Raw genomic sequence first — 14899 nt, forward strand, 5'->3', positions numbered from 1 at the left:
AGGGGGCTTATTGTTTTTGTAGAGGACCAGGATTCAATTCTCAGAACCCATATCAGGCAGTTCACAACTGCCTCTAATTCTAGTTCTGGGAAATATGACACCTTCTCGCCTCTGCTGACACCTACATGTACATGGTGCACACAAATCTATGCAAGGACACATATATACACATAAAAATAAATAAATATATCTTTTTTAAAAAGTCAACTTATTGGCTTACTGGTTTTCCTTTGAGCCAAAGTTACTAACTACCTATAATATGAGAACGAGAGACCTTAACATACAGTTTGAATCATTATCTTAAAAGTATGAATCATACCAAATAAAATAGTGATTACTTGCAAGTTTTTTATCTAACCAGGAAGAACAAGACTCACTATGCACTGTCCATGTACACATGGATGACTTGAGCAAATATTACTGAGGTGTACACATCCATTTGGCCCGAAACCATTTCCTGTATATCCTGGAGGACAGGTGCAGAGAGGCAAAAACCCTGTTCAGAAAGAAAAATGGATGTGTAAGTGCAGGGGTCCTCGGTTCAGAGGCAGTCATGAAACTCAACTCTGGTGTCTAGACAAGAATCCATCAATATCAAGTGCATCTATTCCCATGGGCAGGCAAGAGAAAGCAAGAGGAGAAATGATTAAAATCTCTGTTCTTCCCATCTTATCTTAAAGCAAGGCGTGTTTCTAATTTCTTATATATATGTTTGCAATCATGCTTTCATCTCATATGATGGATGATCTAGAGCTACATACAAATAAGAAGGGAAGATGAAAAGGAAGATGGGATTTCTTCATCAGGAAGGGATCCTTAGAAGAAAATAAGAGTTTTATGACAACAGTGTCTGTTGCAAGCAATATATACCTGTATGTGTCTACACATATAGAGAGATTGCTCCATCCTCTAGATAACCTTATAAACAGATTCTTCTATAAACATTTATATCTTTACAAATAAAAACAAAGTATTCTAAGATTGTCCTGACAAAGGACACACAGTGTGAATGTGAGAGTTAAAAGAAACTTAGGGATATGGCACCAGTTGTAGCATTGGATCAGCATTAATGGGAAGCTCTCATGTTCTAGGCACGCGCACATGCAGATTGCACCTACATACTGTTTCACTGAAGAATGAATTTGATGCATTCAAAGAAGATTTGCAGTGAAACTACACATTAAGATAACATAGTAACACAAGCTACAAAACACAAACACTGATGTTTCTTCTACTGTTTTTCTAAGCTCTTTGCTTCCATGTCACAGAATTCACGCGATGACAATCTAAATGGTCAGAGGGAGAAGCTGGTCAAAGAAGTGTAAAGAAATTGAATCTTTCAGTACCACTAATAATTATGGTATGAGTGAAAATAAAAGCTAAAATAATATTAAAACATCCAGAAGTTTCAATTTCATACTGTAATGCTTAGAACAAGTACCCCCTTTGATATTTTTAAAAAATTCCACCAGGTGTCATGTCCAGAGACTTTGTGATTCCTTAATGGCCAAAGATCACATGTCACTGCAGAAATACATTGTTTCTATCACTATAAAATAGCCAGAGTAATACATGAAAATTAATATGATGATTAATTTAAGCACATTTCTCCACCAGCAAATACTGATGAAAATGGATAGACAATCTTAGTGAAAACATTCAAATGGAATAAATGATATAATGTGACCAATTTATAACATAGATAATGATGTTTTGTGCCCTCAGGTTACAGTACTTGCAAGTTTTGAATTTAAAAAATAAGACATACAGCTATCTTCCCTACATAAAGAATTGCATAAAGATGTGTCCTTTTATGTATTTATCTCTTTTAAAGTATTTACTGAAGGAAATAGTGTAAGGAAACTCAGACACTGCTATACTTTGCCTGGACAACTGCAGCCGTTCCTCAGACAAGACCACAGCCTTCAGTGGAGATCAGTAAAGAATGTGATATGCCACTTCACACATCATCTGAAATCTGACCAGCTTCTGTCCTTACAAATGAATTATTTTCCTAAGTGTTGTTTCATTGTGATCTCCCGAACTCGATGCAATGAGTGCTCTTACTGCCTTAGTTCACAAACAGACAAGTGGAAGGACAAGCCTGAGGTGACTTGACCACCGTCAGAAAGGAAAAGTATGCTGGGACCAAGGGAGAAATCAAATGATTTTCTCTGAGAAATTCTGTTCTTGACTACACAACTACTCTCATTATGAATCATTTAATAAGCATTTGATCACTCCTACATGTATGAGGTATATATCTGACCATGTATGAATAGACCTGTGTACGTATGTGTATATATATGTTCTTATCTACATGTGCACATTAAAAATGCATTAGTAAAAATAAAAATGAAAATTTGAAAAATCAGGAAATGTGACATTATTTAATAGATGAATTATGTATATCCATTTGGACAAAATTCATCTGGGTTTCCATTTGATACATAAGTGAGCAATAAATTCTAAAACTGTCTAAGACCCTGATGTAGCAAAAGAAAACATAAGAAGACAACCAGACAATGTGTAAAGAACTCAGTAGGAAAGGCATTTCTCAACATGATGCTAACACAAGAAAAATAAGAAAAACTGATTTATTCTTTGGTGATGAAATTCTTAAGCCTCTAAATAGAAAATACTAGTACAAAACCAACAGAACAACATGTTATGAACAAAGTGTTGTAAAACACAACACAGATGGAAAGATCATTTCCTCAGTACAAACGAAAATTGCAAAGTAATAAGAAAGCAAATGAGTATGTAAAAAAAATAGAAAAGGTGATCAATAAAAATGGGAACATTATTATTCATTAGTCACACAAAAGCACAGTTTAAAGGAGATAAGAAACAATCCAGGTAGTGGTGACACACACCTTTAATTCCAGCACTCAGGAGGCAGAGGCAGGAGGAACTCTGTGAGTTTGAGTCCAGCCTGGTCTACAGAGTGAGTTCTAGGACAACCAGGGCTACACACAGATAAACTCTGTCTCAAAAAACAAACAAACAAACAAAAAACAAACAAACAAAAAAACCAGCCAGGCAGGAGTAGCGCATGCCTTTAATCCCAGCACTCAGGAGGCAGAGCCAGGTGGATCTCTGTGAATTCGAGGCCACGCTGGGCTACCAAGTGAGTTCCAGGAAAGGCGCAAAGCTACACAGGGAAACCCTGTCTTGAGAAAAAAAAAAAAAAAGAAAGAAAGAATCAATTAACTGTTGGCTATAAAATGTATCAAGACACCAGTCAGGGGTGGCTCACGCCTTTAATCCTAGCACTTGGGAGGCAGAGACTGGCAGATCTCTGTGAGTTGGAGGCCAGCATGGTCTACAGAGTGAGTTCTAGGACAACCACAGCTACACAGAGAAACCATGTCTTAATTTTTTTTTAATGTATCAAGTCAAAAAATGATAGCTGTAGTTGTCAGAGCTGGGGTACACAAACATTTTTCCGACTGTTGACTAGGACATACAATGATAGAATTCTCAAAGAGGTGTGTTGCTGCATAGATGAGCTGGCCCTCTTTTATGCAGTACCACAGCAACTATACAGCAAGATCCACTTCCCCTTTCATAGAAGTAAGCTCCTTATTTCATCTGAATCCACGATACTTGAAATAAATGCTATATATTCCGTGCTGCCCGATGGCACAACTCCAGTCATGTTCTTCCATTTCTCCATTTTGTTTACTAAAATCATTAATTGAGTACGTGGATTAATTACCATGGGAAACAACTTCCAGTCAAAGTAGATCATTCAAGGGTACCAAATTGTTGTAGGGTTTTGAGATGGGTTGGATTTTTTTGGAAGGTCAAAATAAGAATTTTGACAGTTGTAAATGGTAGTTTATGCCTATAACACCAGCACCTGGGAGACTGAGGCAGGAAGATTGTATTTCAAGGTCAGATGAGCTACAGAGTGAGACTTTGCTCTCCCCCAAAGGAATTTCAAGGAGAAAAAAAAAATTTACTTTTAGACTATGGATTGTTGAGAGAGTTTGACTGAAACATCTAAGGACAAAAAGGGGTGAGTCATTACCTATACCAAGAGCTGAGGAGCAGGATGCATCTGGGTGGCAACCTCCGTTATTGATCGAGCAGATGTCCAAGGGCGTGCACTCTCTGCCATCACCGCTGAAACCTGACCAAACCAAACAGAGGGTGAGAAACATTGTCAAGAGCTTCTTGGAGATCAATTGTGTTTAAACTAGAGGACAGCCAGAAAGACATCTTTCCAGAAGAAAAAGGAAACTAACATGTGTTATGTCTATGACCATTGTCTGTGAGCAGTCCACGAGTGCATGTAGTAAATAAATACTTATGTGTAGTAACAGTGCAGTAATGGATCTAGAGATTCTCACAGAACCATTTCCCAGTCCTGTGCTTTCTCACTGTTTGCTCTTGCTGCTGACATTATTTCCTATTCCTTTCTTACTTTGCTGTACTAGTGTACGCCGAATCTACACTTTAAGTTAAACATTCTGGAACATTGCTTTTCTTGTCTTAGAAATCATGTTAAAGTGAGCACAGATTCCATGGTAAGTGCATTGGCTGTGGTGGCATCAGGAAGCCCAGTGCAGTACCTGGTGGGCAGTTCCCACAGGTGAAAGACCCAGGCGAATTGAGACAGGGGACAAGTGGAGCCACAGAGCATCCGCCATTGTTTATCTCACATTCATTGATATCGTAGCATTGATAACCGTTTCCTTGCCAGCCTAGAAAAAAATATTGAGAAGATTTGCAAGATTGGCACTGTTAACAACTTAACAAGGAAGAAATACAGATAGTTAAGGCATCCACAAAATAGTTCTGGGTTGGCAACATGGCTCAGTGGTTAAAGATGCTTACTACTAAGCCTATCATTTGACTTCAATCTGTGGGACCCACTTGATAGAAGGAGAGATCTAACTCCAATTTGTTTTCTGACCTCTATAGGCATGCTATGGCATGCACCCCAACACAAATTAATTAATTTGTTAAATGAATATTTAAAGAATAATAAAAATTAACAAAGAAAATTTTGTTCTGCACAAAACTAGAGATTAAAATGAAAGATTCCTAACAGGTTGTCTAAAATTGTTCTAAATGTATATAATCTACTTCTGGTAAAGCGGTGGGTAAATGGGGTACACTTGTAGACTGTTGACTGAATATTAATAAGACCATGAATGGCTTAAAACAGTGACAATGTTTCTACACATGAAGAAAACAGATGATGAGATTGAAGGTGGAGAGTCACCTTTAGATATTCATGTTGTAGTCAATCATGACAACATTAGTACCAGTCTCATAATTCATTATCATAATAATAATCATATTTAAATATCTTCAAACCTTTAGCATATTTATAATGGTTGATCTAAGTAGGGTATCCCTTCATACACTGACTTAAGGAAATAATCATGTTTGAGCATGGTTAGGTGAGTATGCAAGGAAGAGCTGATGGAAATACACTCTACCCCTAATGATGATCTTCAGGGCATGGTACCCTGCTTTCCTCTTATACAGGTAGTCTTGTAGTTCCTTACGTTTATAAGCAACATATAAAACTTTTAAGACTTGGAAAAATGAAGTGATTAAACACAAAAACAAAAACTTTGCTTTTGATTTCTTTTGTATAAGTTTTTGTTTCTCATTGTTTTCTTCAAATAAGAAAAAGAAGAATTGGGCCTATACTGACCATTCTCTAATTCAAAACATCTGTTTTTCTGATTTCTACTGATTACAGACTGTCATCATAAATTACCTTCAGAAATTTAGCTATTTGCAAATTTTGTTCCTGAGAGGCAAGAGGGGAGTCCTTCTTTCTCCTTAGCTTTTCTAGTTCTACACCAGCACCATGCAGGCACTCACTAAACTATGCATCTCTAAATGAAAGCACTAGATGTGCATGTACCTTGGTTTAACGGAGGGAATTCCCTGCAGCTCAGCTGGGCCAGGTAGACCTGGATTTGGATCTGGCCTCCTACAAGCATTGTGTACTTACAGAAGTTATTTAATCTCTCCAAGTCTCAACTCTTTGTATCTAAAGTGCAAATAACTCTCTTACCATGTCTTGGCATTTGTTGTGGCTGTAGAATTGTTAACACTTGGATGGTACCTTAATGCCATTTGCATAGAATTTAACTGCTGTTGTAGTCTTCCATCTGTGCTGTACTCCTTAATTATACCCAGGAGTAGAAAGTGGCCCTATAAGCTCCCTGAAGTCCGGTTAACAGCTACATCCAGCACAGGGCTTTGCTCATGACACATGCCCTACAAATCTGTGCTGAGTGGTAGTGGTGATCTCATGTCATTGGGCCATCTCTGAGTACAGAGTTCAGATTCTTCAGCAACTCAACACAATACAATGGCTTCCCTTAAAGATTCAGTCTTCAGTACTGAGGAAGCCAAACACCTCTATTTATAGCAAGGATATAGGATATTCAAGGACACACAAAAGGAAGAACTACTGACTTGTTGCAGAGACACAAAACAGTCAAGGAATTTACCCAAATTTACAAATAGTTGGCTAGTTGAAAAAGTAGGATTATAGCGTATGTCTTTTAACCACCAATTAGCCATCTGACAACCATAGCAATCCAAGATTAGACCCTTCCATTTCTATGTCCAGTTGTGTCCCAAAGTAGGATGTTAGCACTCTGACATATCTCCAAGCTCCACCAAGGACCTGCTCTAGCAGTGAGATGATCTTGAGTAGAACATGTAGTGCTAGCTTTAGACACTTCCAAAAAAAAATGATCTTCTTATCCATCATTAGTAGAGGGAAATTGATTTTTTTTTTTTTTTTTTTTTTTTTTTTTAGTTTTTCGAGACAGAGTTTCTCTGTGTAGCTTTGCGCCTTTCCTGGAACTCACTTGGCAGCCCAGGCTGGCCTCGAACTCACAGAGATCTGCCTGCCTCTGCCTCTGCCTCCTGAGTGCTGGGATTAAAGGTGTGTGCCACCATCACCTGGCAAGGAAATTGATTCTTGTACCCTGTCTGTGTCGTATTCAGAGCCTATCATGTGTCCCCAAGAACGTACCTTTGGGGCAAGCCCCACAGTAGAAAGAGCCTGGTGTATTGAAACACTGCACATGCTCTGCACAAGGCGAAGGTTGGAAGCTGCATTCATCTTTGTCCTCTGTACAGGCGATGCCATTTGGGGGTGTTGTCCACCCAGCGTCACAGATGCAATTCATTTTTGGCTGGCAGAAAAACAATAAAGTAAGTAATCAACCAGGAAGAGGGGAGAATCTCACCAAACCCCAAACTATCCATTGTCTGACATTCATTTGTGTCAGGCCAGTTGAGTGGATTCTTTTCCTTCCCATGTGATTTAAGCATTTAGATTAGACCATGGAGACAGGTACATCTTTATTTCAGAATAAGAGGACCATATAATTTATCCCAAAGATGCCCAGAAAAGAGCAACAATAATCAAGACCTGTAATTAAAGTCAATGCACTCAGTGGGCTATGTTTTTAAAGGGATAAACACTCAAGTAGGCACAGGCTTGGGGCAGTCATTTCCTTCTTTAAACATTTCTTCTCTTCCCTCCACCCTTCCCTTCATTCCTTCCCCTATTCCCCTATTGCTGGAAGGAACTGTTTTCTATCACACAGAATGTTTTTTAATGAATTAAGAATAAATAACTAAAATAATCATGACAAGAAAAACTGGCCAGGCTACCCTGAGTGTTAGGCATGTAGGACCAAAAGCACATGAGGGACACCAGAGATGTAGACCCCAAAAGTCTGCACCACTCATGGAGACTCAAGGCCAGAGCAATCCAGACACAAAATGCTGTTGACAAGATAGCCTGTAATGTTTGCATGTCTTGTCACTGTTAGACTAACAGGTTAGGGGGTCACGCCTCACAGAGAGATTCATGAAGGAATAATTAGAAGGTTCATATTTTACATAACAGACTTTTCTATTTCCTGAGTCCAGTTTTCTGTATATGTCATCTCCTTCTGTGTGTGTTCTGCTAAGGGATGGAAGTGACTTCACCTCTGCAGTCACGCCCAGCACAGTGCCAGAGTCAGCAATGGGTTGTGGAGAGAGAAACTATGGCTTCCACAAGGAGCACAAGGGGGAAGGACACACCTGTCCATGTTGCACTCGCTCTAAATCCTCACAGATGCCATGCTTACAGAGCTGCTCAGAGCCCTGGTCACAGTCATTATACTTGGATGTACACTGGGGTCCATAAGTATCAGGTGTGCAGTCACATCTGTTGGTTACATAAGAGAAGAGCACAATGTCAGGGTTTGGGTTTTTAATACCAGAAGCCGTCTATTAGCATCAGTAAAAAAAAATGTCCACATTGCAAACCAATAATGTTAATAATAAACCAACACTGCAGCTTTGTCAGCTGCAGCATTAGAATAAAATTTCCCAGTTCTTTTCCAAGCAGAGCATTGAGTGAACATATTATCTTTGCAAATATGCTCTTAGAGAATGATGACTCAACATTTCATTGAACTACAGCAATAAATTCTTTTGATCTCAAGTCATCAAAAGAATCATGTACTTTCAAAGGTCAGACGTCTGTAAACCATGGGTGACAGAGTTCATTCAAGAAGGGAAAAGGAAAGATCAGCAAGTTCACTCAGCATCCATCCTTCGGCACCTGCCAGCAAGTGCAGATGATGATCTATGCTCAGTGCCTTTATAGTACAGAGGACAATATGCATTCTGTCAGGAAGAGATATAGTTGATGGTGAGATATTTCTTTCATAGTCATATTTTAATGCATAACAAAACATAATTATTGTAGGATACCTAGATGCCAGGAGATGCTCTGTCACTAGAAAAATTCAGATGAACAAAAATAAAATAGAAAAGTTCGCTTAAGTTACTGTGTGACTCTTTAAGTTGCTGGCTTTGTGTCTGCAAAGCAGTGGGAATAGGGATTGGGAGGTATGGTGAGGGATGAAGGACTCACACAGGCTAAGTCTGACCGAACCCTAGACAATGAAAAGGTCAAACTCAGAGATCACTGTTAGATTCCAGCAAAGAATCATCATGAAGGGAATTGGAAAGCAGTGCTGATGCCAGAGACAAGTATGAGGAAGTGTCTGTCTGCATGGCATGTCTGTCTCTCATCTAACATTGAGCTGGTTTCTGAGGGTTCTGGAAAAGAATGCTTATTACAAAGTGGAAAGGTTGTCTTAGCAACATGCGTTAAAGGTACCAGGGGATCAGCTAATCACAGAAGTCAAGGTGTGGGTAAGAGTGCAAGAAGGGAGTTTGAAAACAATCAGGAGCCAGGCCTAGATACAGAATAAGGCATGCCATGGCTGGACCCAGAAACAATTGCTGGTGTGACCCCTTTGAATCGTTTCCAGGTAAAAAGAGATCAACTGGTGTTGCCAGCCGTGGAGAGAAAGAGTGGCAGGAGCGTATCTGTGCACTAGCTTGTAGTGCTACCAGACTCAGCAAAGGAAAATCGAGGGTACACAGTTACACAATTCTAGTTCAGGTAAATGAATATTCTGTAAAACATGTATGATCCATGCAATTTATAGTGCACTCACTACATACTTATAGAAAAGTTAATCAGTAAATCATGTCTATGAGTATTCCAGGATTTCTTTTATCATTAAGACCAGGTCATGGATTAACAATAATTAGTGATCAAACTTACACTGGATGTTAGCTCCCTACCCAATAGCTTACTCACCCCATTCTACACTTGCCCTTATGGCCTGTTCCCTTTCTTCTTGTCGATCTCATTTTTTACATAGGATACTCATCCAAATAATTTAATTACACTCTTTGGGATTACAATATTTTTGAGCACACATTTAAGAATTTAATACATTGCTAAATATTTTTCTGTTATATCCATACATTTGGCATGTAAAAAAAAAAAAACTCAGAGCCAGTCATTATTAAGTTTTTCTAAATGTATTTTCCATATAAGGGATATCTGAATGTTTGGGAACATCTGGGACAAAGTGACATGGGTTTAAATCCTGAAAAAACATACTCATCATTCACCTCTGCCCACTACTAACTCATGACCCTTCTAAAGGCATTCCTCTCTAGGAAGTACTCGGAAGTGTGTTTCTCTTACAGCTAAAAACTTAACCACTGGAAAATTAAGATGTCAAAGGAGATTGTGGCCACGCACCTGAGGGCCACCCTCTCTCCTTAGTTCCCACTGACTTTTGCCTAACTATTATCACTTGGAGATAAGTGGACATTAATCTTATACAAAGATTAGACTCTTCTATAAGATTAATGTCCATGTATAGAACAAGTCTAATACTGTCTTGCAAAGGGACACTACCAACTCAAAACTGCTCTTAACCAATAAACTCACTTGCTCCCTTTCTCCTTCCTCATCGCTCTCTCGGTTGGTAGGTCTCGCCCTCTCCCTCTCATCTAACCCTGTGTGTGTCTCATTCTTGACATACAACAGAGCTGTGAATTGTGTATGCTACAGGCTCCTGCCTCCCTTTCCATTTTTACAGGGGTAGGTCTAAAACATAATGCTCTGAAAAGCAGTAACATCGGCTTGTGGGCATGGCTCCCACTCCACCCACACAGCCATCCCTCCAGTGGCACAAAATACATCAAAAGACAGAGATGGTAAAGGAAGATTGGAGTTATATCTAATCTCCAGGACATTACTAGATACTGGGCAAGCAAGCAATCGTGTGCTGGGAGTCAAGTGGGGACAATTCTCACTGATAACTCCAAATGGAAATTCTGCTTGTTAAGCACCCATAAACAGAAACCATGAAATGATGCTTTCAAGGAAACCACCTGGAGCCAGAATGTGACTAACAGCAATGGTGCTGGCATCATTTCAATTAGATCCAAAGTCCAAAAGCAAAGTCCTCAGAGGAGTCCCCTGGTTGACCCTTCAGAGCTATGGCTCCTGTTAATGCCCTCAGCTCACGGTGTCCTACAGTCAGGCCTCTCATATCACATAGTGTTAGACTTAAGGTAGAGGTCTTTGGCGGTTTTGCCCAATAATTGAATTTATCTACATGTCTAGCAGAAGTCTGCATGAGTAGAGTTTATTAATCTAGAGTGAACTAAAGTGTAAAGCTCAGGCTAAAGGAACAAAAGGACTGTGGCGACTTTCTGAGTATGTGTGTTACGTCTAAGACAACAGGGACTGAGAAACAAAATGACTCCACTCGCTTCTGCAGGATATTGTTACAAGATGCCAGAGGCATAAGGAAGAGCAAAGAATTGCCTTTCAATCAAGCTAGATTATCCTGCAGCACAATGAGTAGTTCACACCCTAGCAAAACAGGCTTCTTAATCCTTAGGGAGTCTCAGAACACAGGCAGCAGCCAAAACATAGCAAAAGATGATGTCGAATTCTTCTCAAACGTGACACTAAGAAACTATACACTAGTGAATCTGACGATGATGGGCCTAAACTTCATGACTTGATTATCAGAAGATGCTTCTCAGGCCTCTGGCATTGGTGGCCAATACTGCTCAAGTACAGTGGGAACACAGAGGCCTTGGGAAGTCTAGCTCAGTTTAAGAGATGCTTTCCTGAGAAAGACTATGGGTGGTATGATCAGGAGATGTCTGCCATGAGTGGATCCTTTGATAAAAAGTGAATCTGGAAAGAAGACAAGTTGCCCAGGGACTGTGGCTGTGACCTGGCGGCTAATTGAGAATGGAGTGGGTTAATTGATTCTCTGAACATCACTTTGACCTTTGATTCATTTTGGCCAACATTCTTATATAATCTGAATGAACTATCCCGACTGCAACTGTAAACTTGCTAGTACCTGGAATCAACGCAACACTGGGGACACTGGAATGATGGGCTGTTCTCTTCATCCCCCACATAATCCCACATCATTGCTGCCCTTTAAAGCTCTGCTTCTGTCTCAGGCATCAGCTCAGCTTACACCATGCTCTGTTGACTGTTCTGTGGCAGTCATAGTGGCCTTCTTGCTCAGAGATGCTGCCAAAATTATTTCTTCATGGAATGAAAGGTTTTTTAATTCATTGGAGCAAAAATATCTATAAATACATTCAATAGATTCCTATGGGGCTCCTAGTTTTTCTGGTATTATAGACATTAATTTCTATAATGTCTTTTAATTATTTGGTATTCTTGTACTTCAGAAATGCATGTGACATTTTTAAAAGAAGTTACCTGAAGCTCCCCATTGTATTCACACAGGTGGATCCACTCTGGCAGCCAAAAGGTGTTCCTGAGTAGATTGCACACTCATCAACATCCTCTGAGCAGAAAAGGCCCTGCAGAGATGTAAGGAACTCAGTAATGTGCAATAGGGCATGGGCTTTTATGAAAAAATATTTACATGATATATTTAATGACTTACATGTTGCCAGTAACTCCTTGGTAAAGCCAAATACTATATTACTAATATTAATCTTGGGAGAAAGAATCCTCTAGAACTCAGATTGGACCCAGTGGAACCAAGAAGCTCCTCACAAGAGCACAGTGGCCACATGAGGGGAATCCTTTCATAGACTAGTCCTTATTTCAAAAGGGTGCTATACTTGGGGATAGTGACTCAGTGATCTTTTGTTAGTTAGTTTGTTTTTTGAGACAGAGTTTCTCTGTATAGTTTTGGTGCCTGTCCTGGATCTCACTCTGTAGACCATGCTGGCCTCCAACTCACAGAGATCTGCCTGGTTCTGCCTCCCGAGTGCTGGAATTGAAGGCGTGCGCCACCACTGCCCTGCCTGACTTAGTAATCTTTTTGTTGATATCTGCTAGCTGTATTTTTACTACTGCAAAAAGAGTACCACATATGCATTCCAAGACTCAGTCCACGCTTTCCAGGGCTGAATTACTTAAGGCAATGCTAACAGAGCCGCCATGCCCTACCATTTCCTTATCCACTGGAGAGAGCTGGTTGAGATGGCCAAGGACTCAGTGAGTTAAATAATCAACTTTAACACCATTTGGCACAATTCATTCTGACTCCTGAGGCCACAGAACCCTAGAAACTTCGGTGGATAATTAGATATGTCTGAATGAACCCAAAGAAACCAGTGCTGACTCACCTGCCAGCAGTTCTTTGATTTTTAAGTCAGAGATAATGTGACTCACCTTCCACTGTAAAGGGCAGATACAAAAAAAGGAGTTGTGCAGATTGACGCAGGTGCCACCATTGAGGCAGGGATTGCTACTGCAAACCTTCCTCTCCACATTCTGGAAAACAACAGGGCGGTCAAAGTCAGGGAGAGAACGGCACTTGTCCTCAGCACACAGTGCAGGGAAGGCTTCAATCCAGGTGACTCACTTTGTCTATCCTTCAAGTCATTTCTCTTGTGAAAGTATCAATCATGCTCACTTTCCTTAACACTTTGCATACTTTAATCATGAATAGGGAGATGATTCCCTGTTCCTTAGAAGCATCATTCATCTGAGAAATATGTGCCACTAGATAGGAATAAAGGGTTCAAGTGTAGATGTAAGAATGGATGTTCCTGTTGCACTAAGAAAATGAAACGGAAATTTCCATTCCTTTTGCCTAGTGGTCTTATCTCAGGCACCTCTTTGAAAGCCTTTGAAAACTGATCACCTTTGATTACCACCCCTTCTGCCATTGGCTCAGGTGACTGAACTCTTTTCTGTCCAAGCCCCTTTGTTTGAAATGTGGCCAGCTAAGATACACCTCCCGCCCTCTGCTCACCTGACCGCTTTGAGCAAACAGGACTACCTTTGTCCACACAAACTGGGGACCTCACCCTTCATCAGCTACCAGTTTCAATTCTGTACACTTTGTAAAGACTTGGGGGTGCAGAGGCAACTGCTTCATAGAGGGCAAGTCATGATGCAATCAAGGCACTTACATTGGTTTTGGTAAAATTCTGTTTAAAACAGGGACAAAGCGTTCATTATGTGGATGTACATGTACAACCAAAAGCTCAGAGGAACTCAACTTGGTTCTGGGAACAAAATTCAGAACTAGAAGATCACCAACTGGCCTGGCGCTGCTTATTGCAAAGCCCATTCTTTCTCTGCCCTTGTCCTAAATCACAGGACTGCACATGTGTGTGTCTTGTTATGAACTCAGCTTTCTTCCCCCACTTGACTCGTCTCTGTTCCAGAACCACAATGAGCTGTGCCCATTAAAGGATCAAAGGACGTTATTAAGAACATTTGCCACAAACTTATGAGTTTTCTGGTGAACAAAAGCAATGCTGTCTAGGGATTAAAAGGCCAGAGATTGTGGGGGTCCAGCAGGAAGGGAAATCAGTGAGCAGTCAGGAGGAAGACAGTGGGGAGCAGCTGTACTGACCCCTTGTCCTATCCAAAAGCAGAAAGAAATTGACATTGGAAATTACCAAAAACTCTTCTTGAGTGGTGGGGGAGAGGACAGCAGAAGCTCATTTTGATCATAATCTTTGGTTCTTGACCAGTAGTGAAACTGGGAAGCACTATAGGAATTAGAAACTGCCCATGCAGCCGAGCAGTGGTGGTGCACGCCTTTAATCCCAGCACTTGGAAGGAGAGGCAGGCAGATCTCTGTGAGTTCGAGGCCAGCCTGGGCTACAGAGTGAGTTTCAGGAAAGGTGCAAAGCTACACAGAAAAACCCTGTCTCAAAAAAAGAAAAGAAAAGAAAAGAAAGAAAGAAAGAAAGAAAGAAAGAAAGAAAGAAGGAAGGAAGGAAGGAAGGAAGGAAGGAAGAAAGAAAGAAAGAAAGAAAGAAAGAAAGAAAGAAAGAAAGAAAGAAAAAGAAAATGCCCATGCTGCTTTGCTCCACAACACACACTGTTCCTTGTTCATTCTCACTGTCAGTGGTTTAAAAAAAAAGAGGGGGGGGGAATGAATTTGTTCATCAAACTTAATTCCCAAGGTAGAAGACAATGCTTGAATTGCCATGGAAATAAATTGTGACTATTAGAGCAGATGCTATCAACTGGAAATTGCAGAAATGTCATATGGAATTGTAA

The 14899-nt window shown here is 40.2% G+C and overlaps 1 protein-coding gene across 2 annotated transcripts in view; it reads right to left on the reverse strand.

The window, feature by feature from the left end:
- Cubn (cubilin) overlaps positions 1 to 14899 on the reverse strand; it is a 222821-nt gene that overhangs the window by 204980 nt on the left and 2942 nt on the right. Inside the window, exons 5-11 of one of the 2 annotated variants that reach the window (XM_036188531.1) lie at positions 13049 to 13150; positions 12122 to 12225; positions 8086 to 8212; positions 7022 to 7184; positions 4581 to 4712; positions 4043 to 4138; positions 378 to 496 (exon numbers count right to left, since the gene is read on the reverse strand). In XM_036188531.1, coding sequence (XP_036044424.1) covers positions 378 to 496; positions 4043 to 4138; positions 4581 to 4712; positions 7022 to 7184; positions 8086 to 8212; positions 12122 to 12225; positions 13049 to 13150 — 843 coding nt within the window. Of the gene's footprint in view, positions 1 to 377; positions 497 to 4036; positions 4139 to 4580; positions 4713 to 7021; positions 7185 to 8085; positions 8213 to 12121; positions 12226 to 13048; positions 13151 to 14899 lie in introns of both variants that reach the window. The other variant, XM_036188530.1, reaches the window with a different exon arrangement.

This window comes from Onychomys torridus, chromosome 5 (genome assembly GCF_903995425.1).
Source record: "Onychomys torridus chromosome 5, mOncTor1.1, whole genome shotgun sequence".
NCBI lineage: Eukaryota > Metazoa > Chordata > Mammalia > Rodentia > Cricetidae > Onychomys > Onychomys torridus.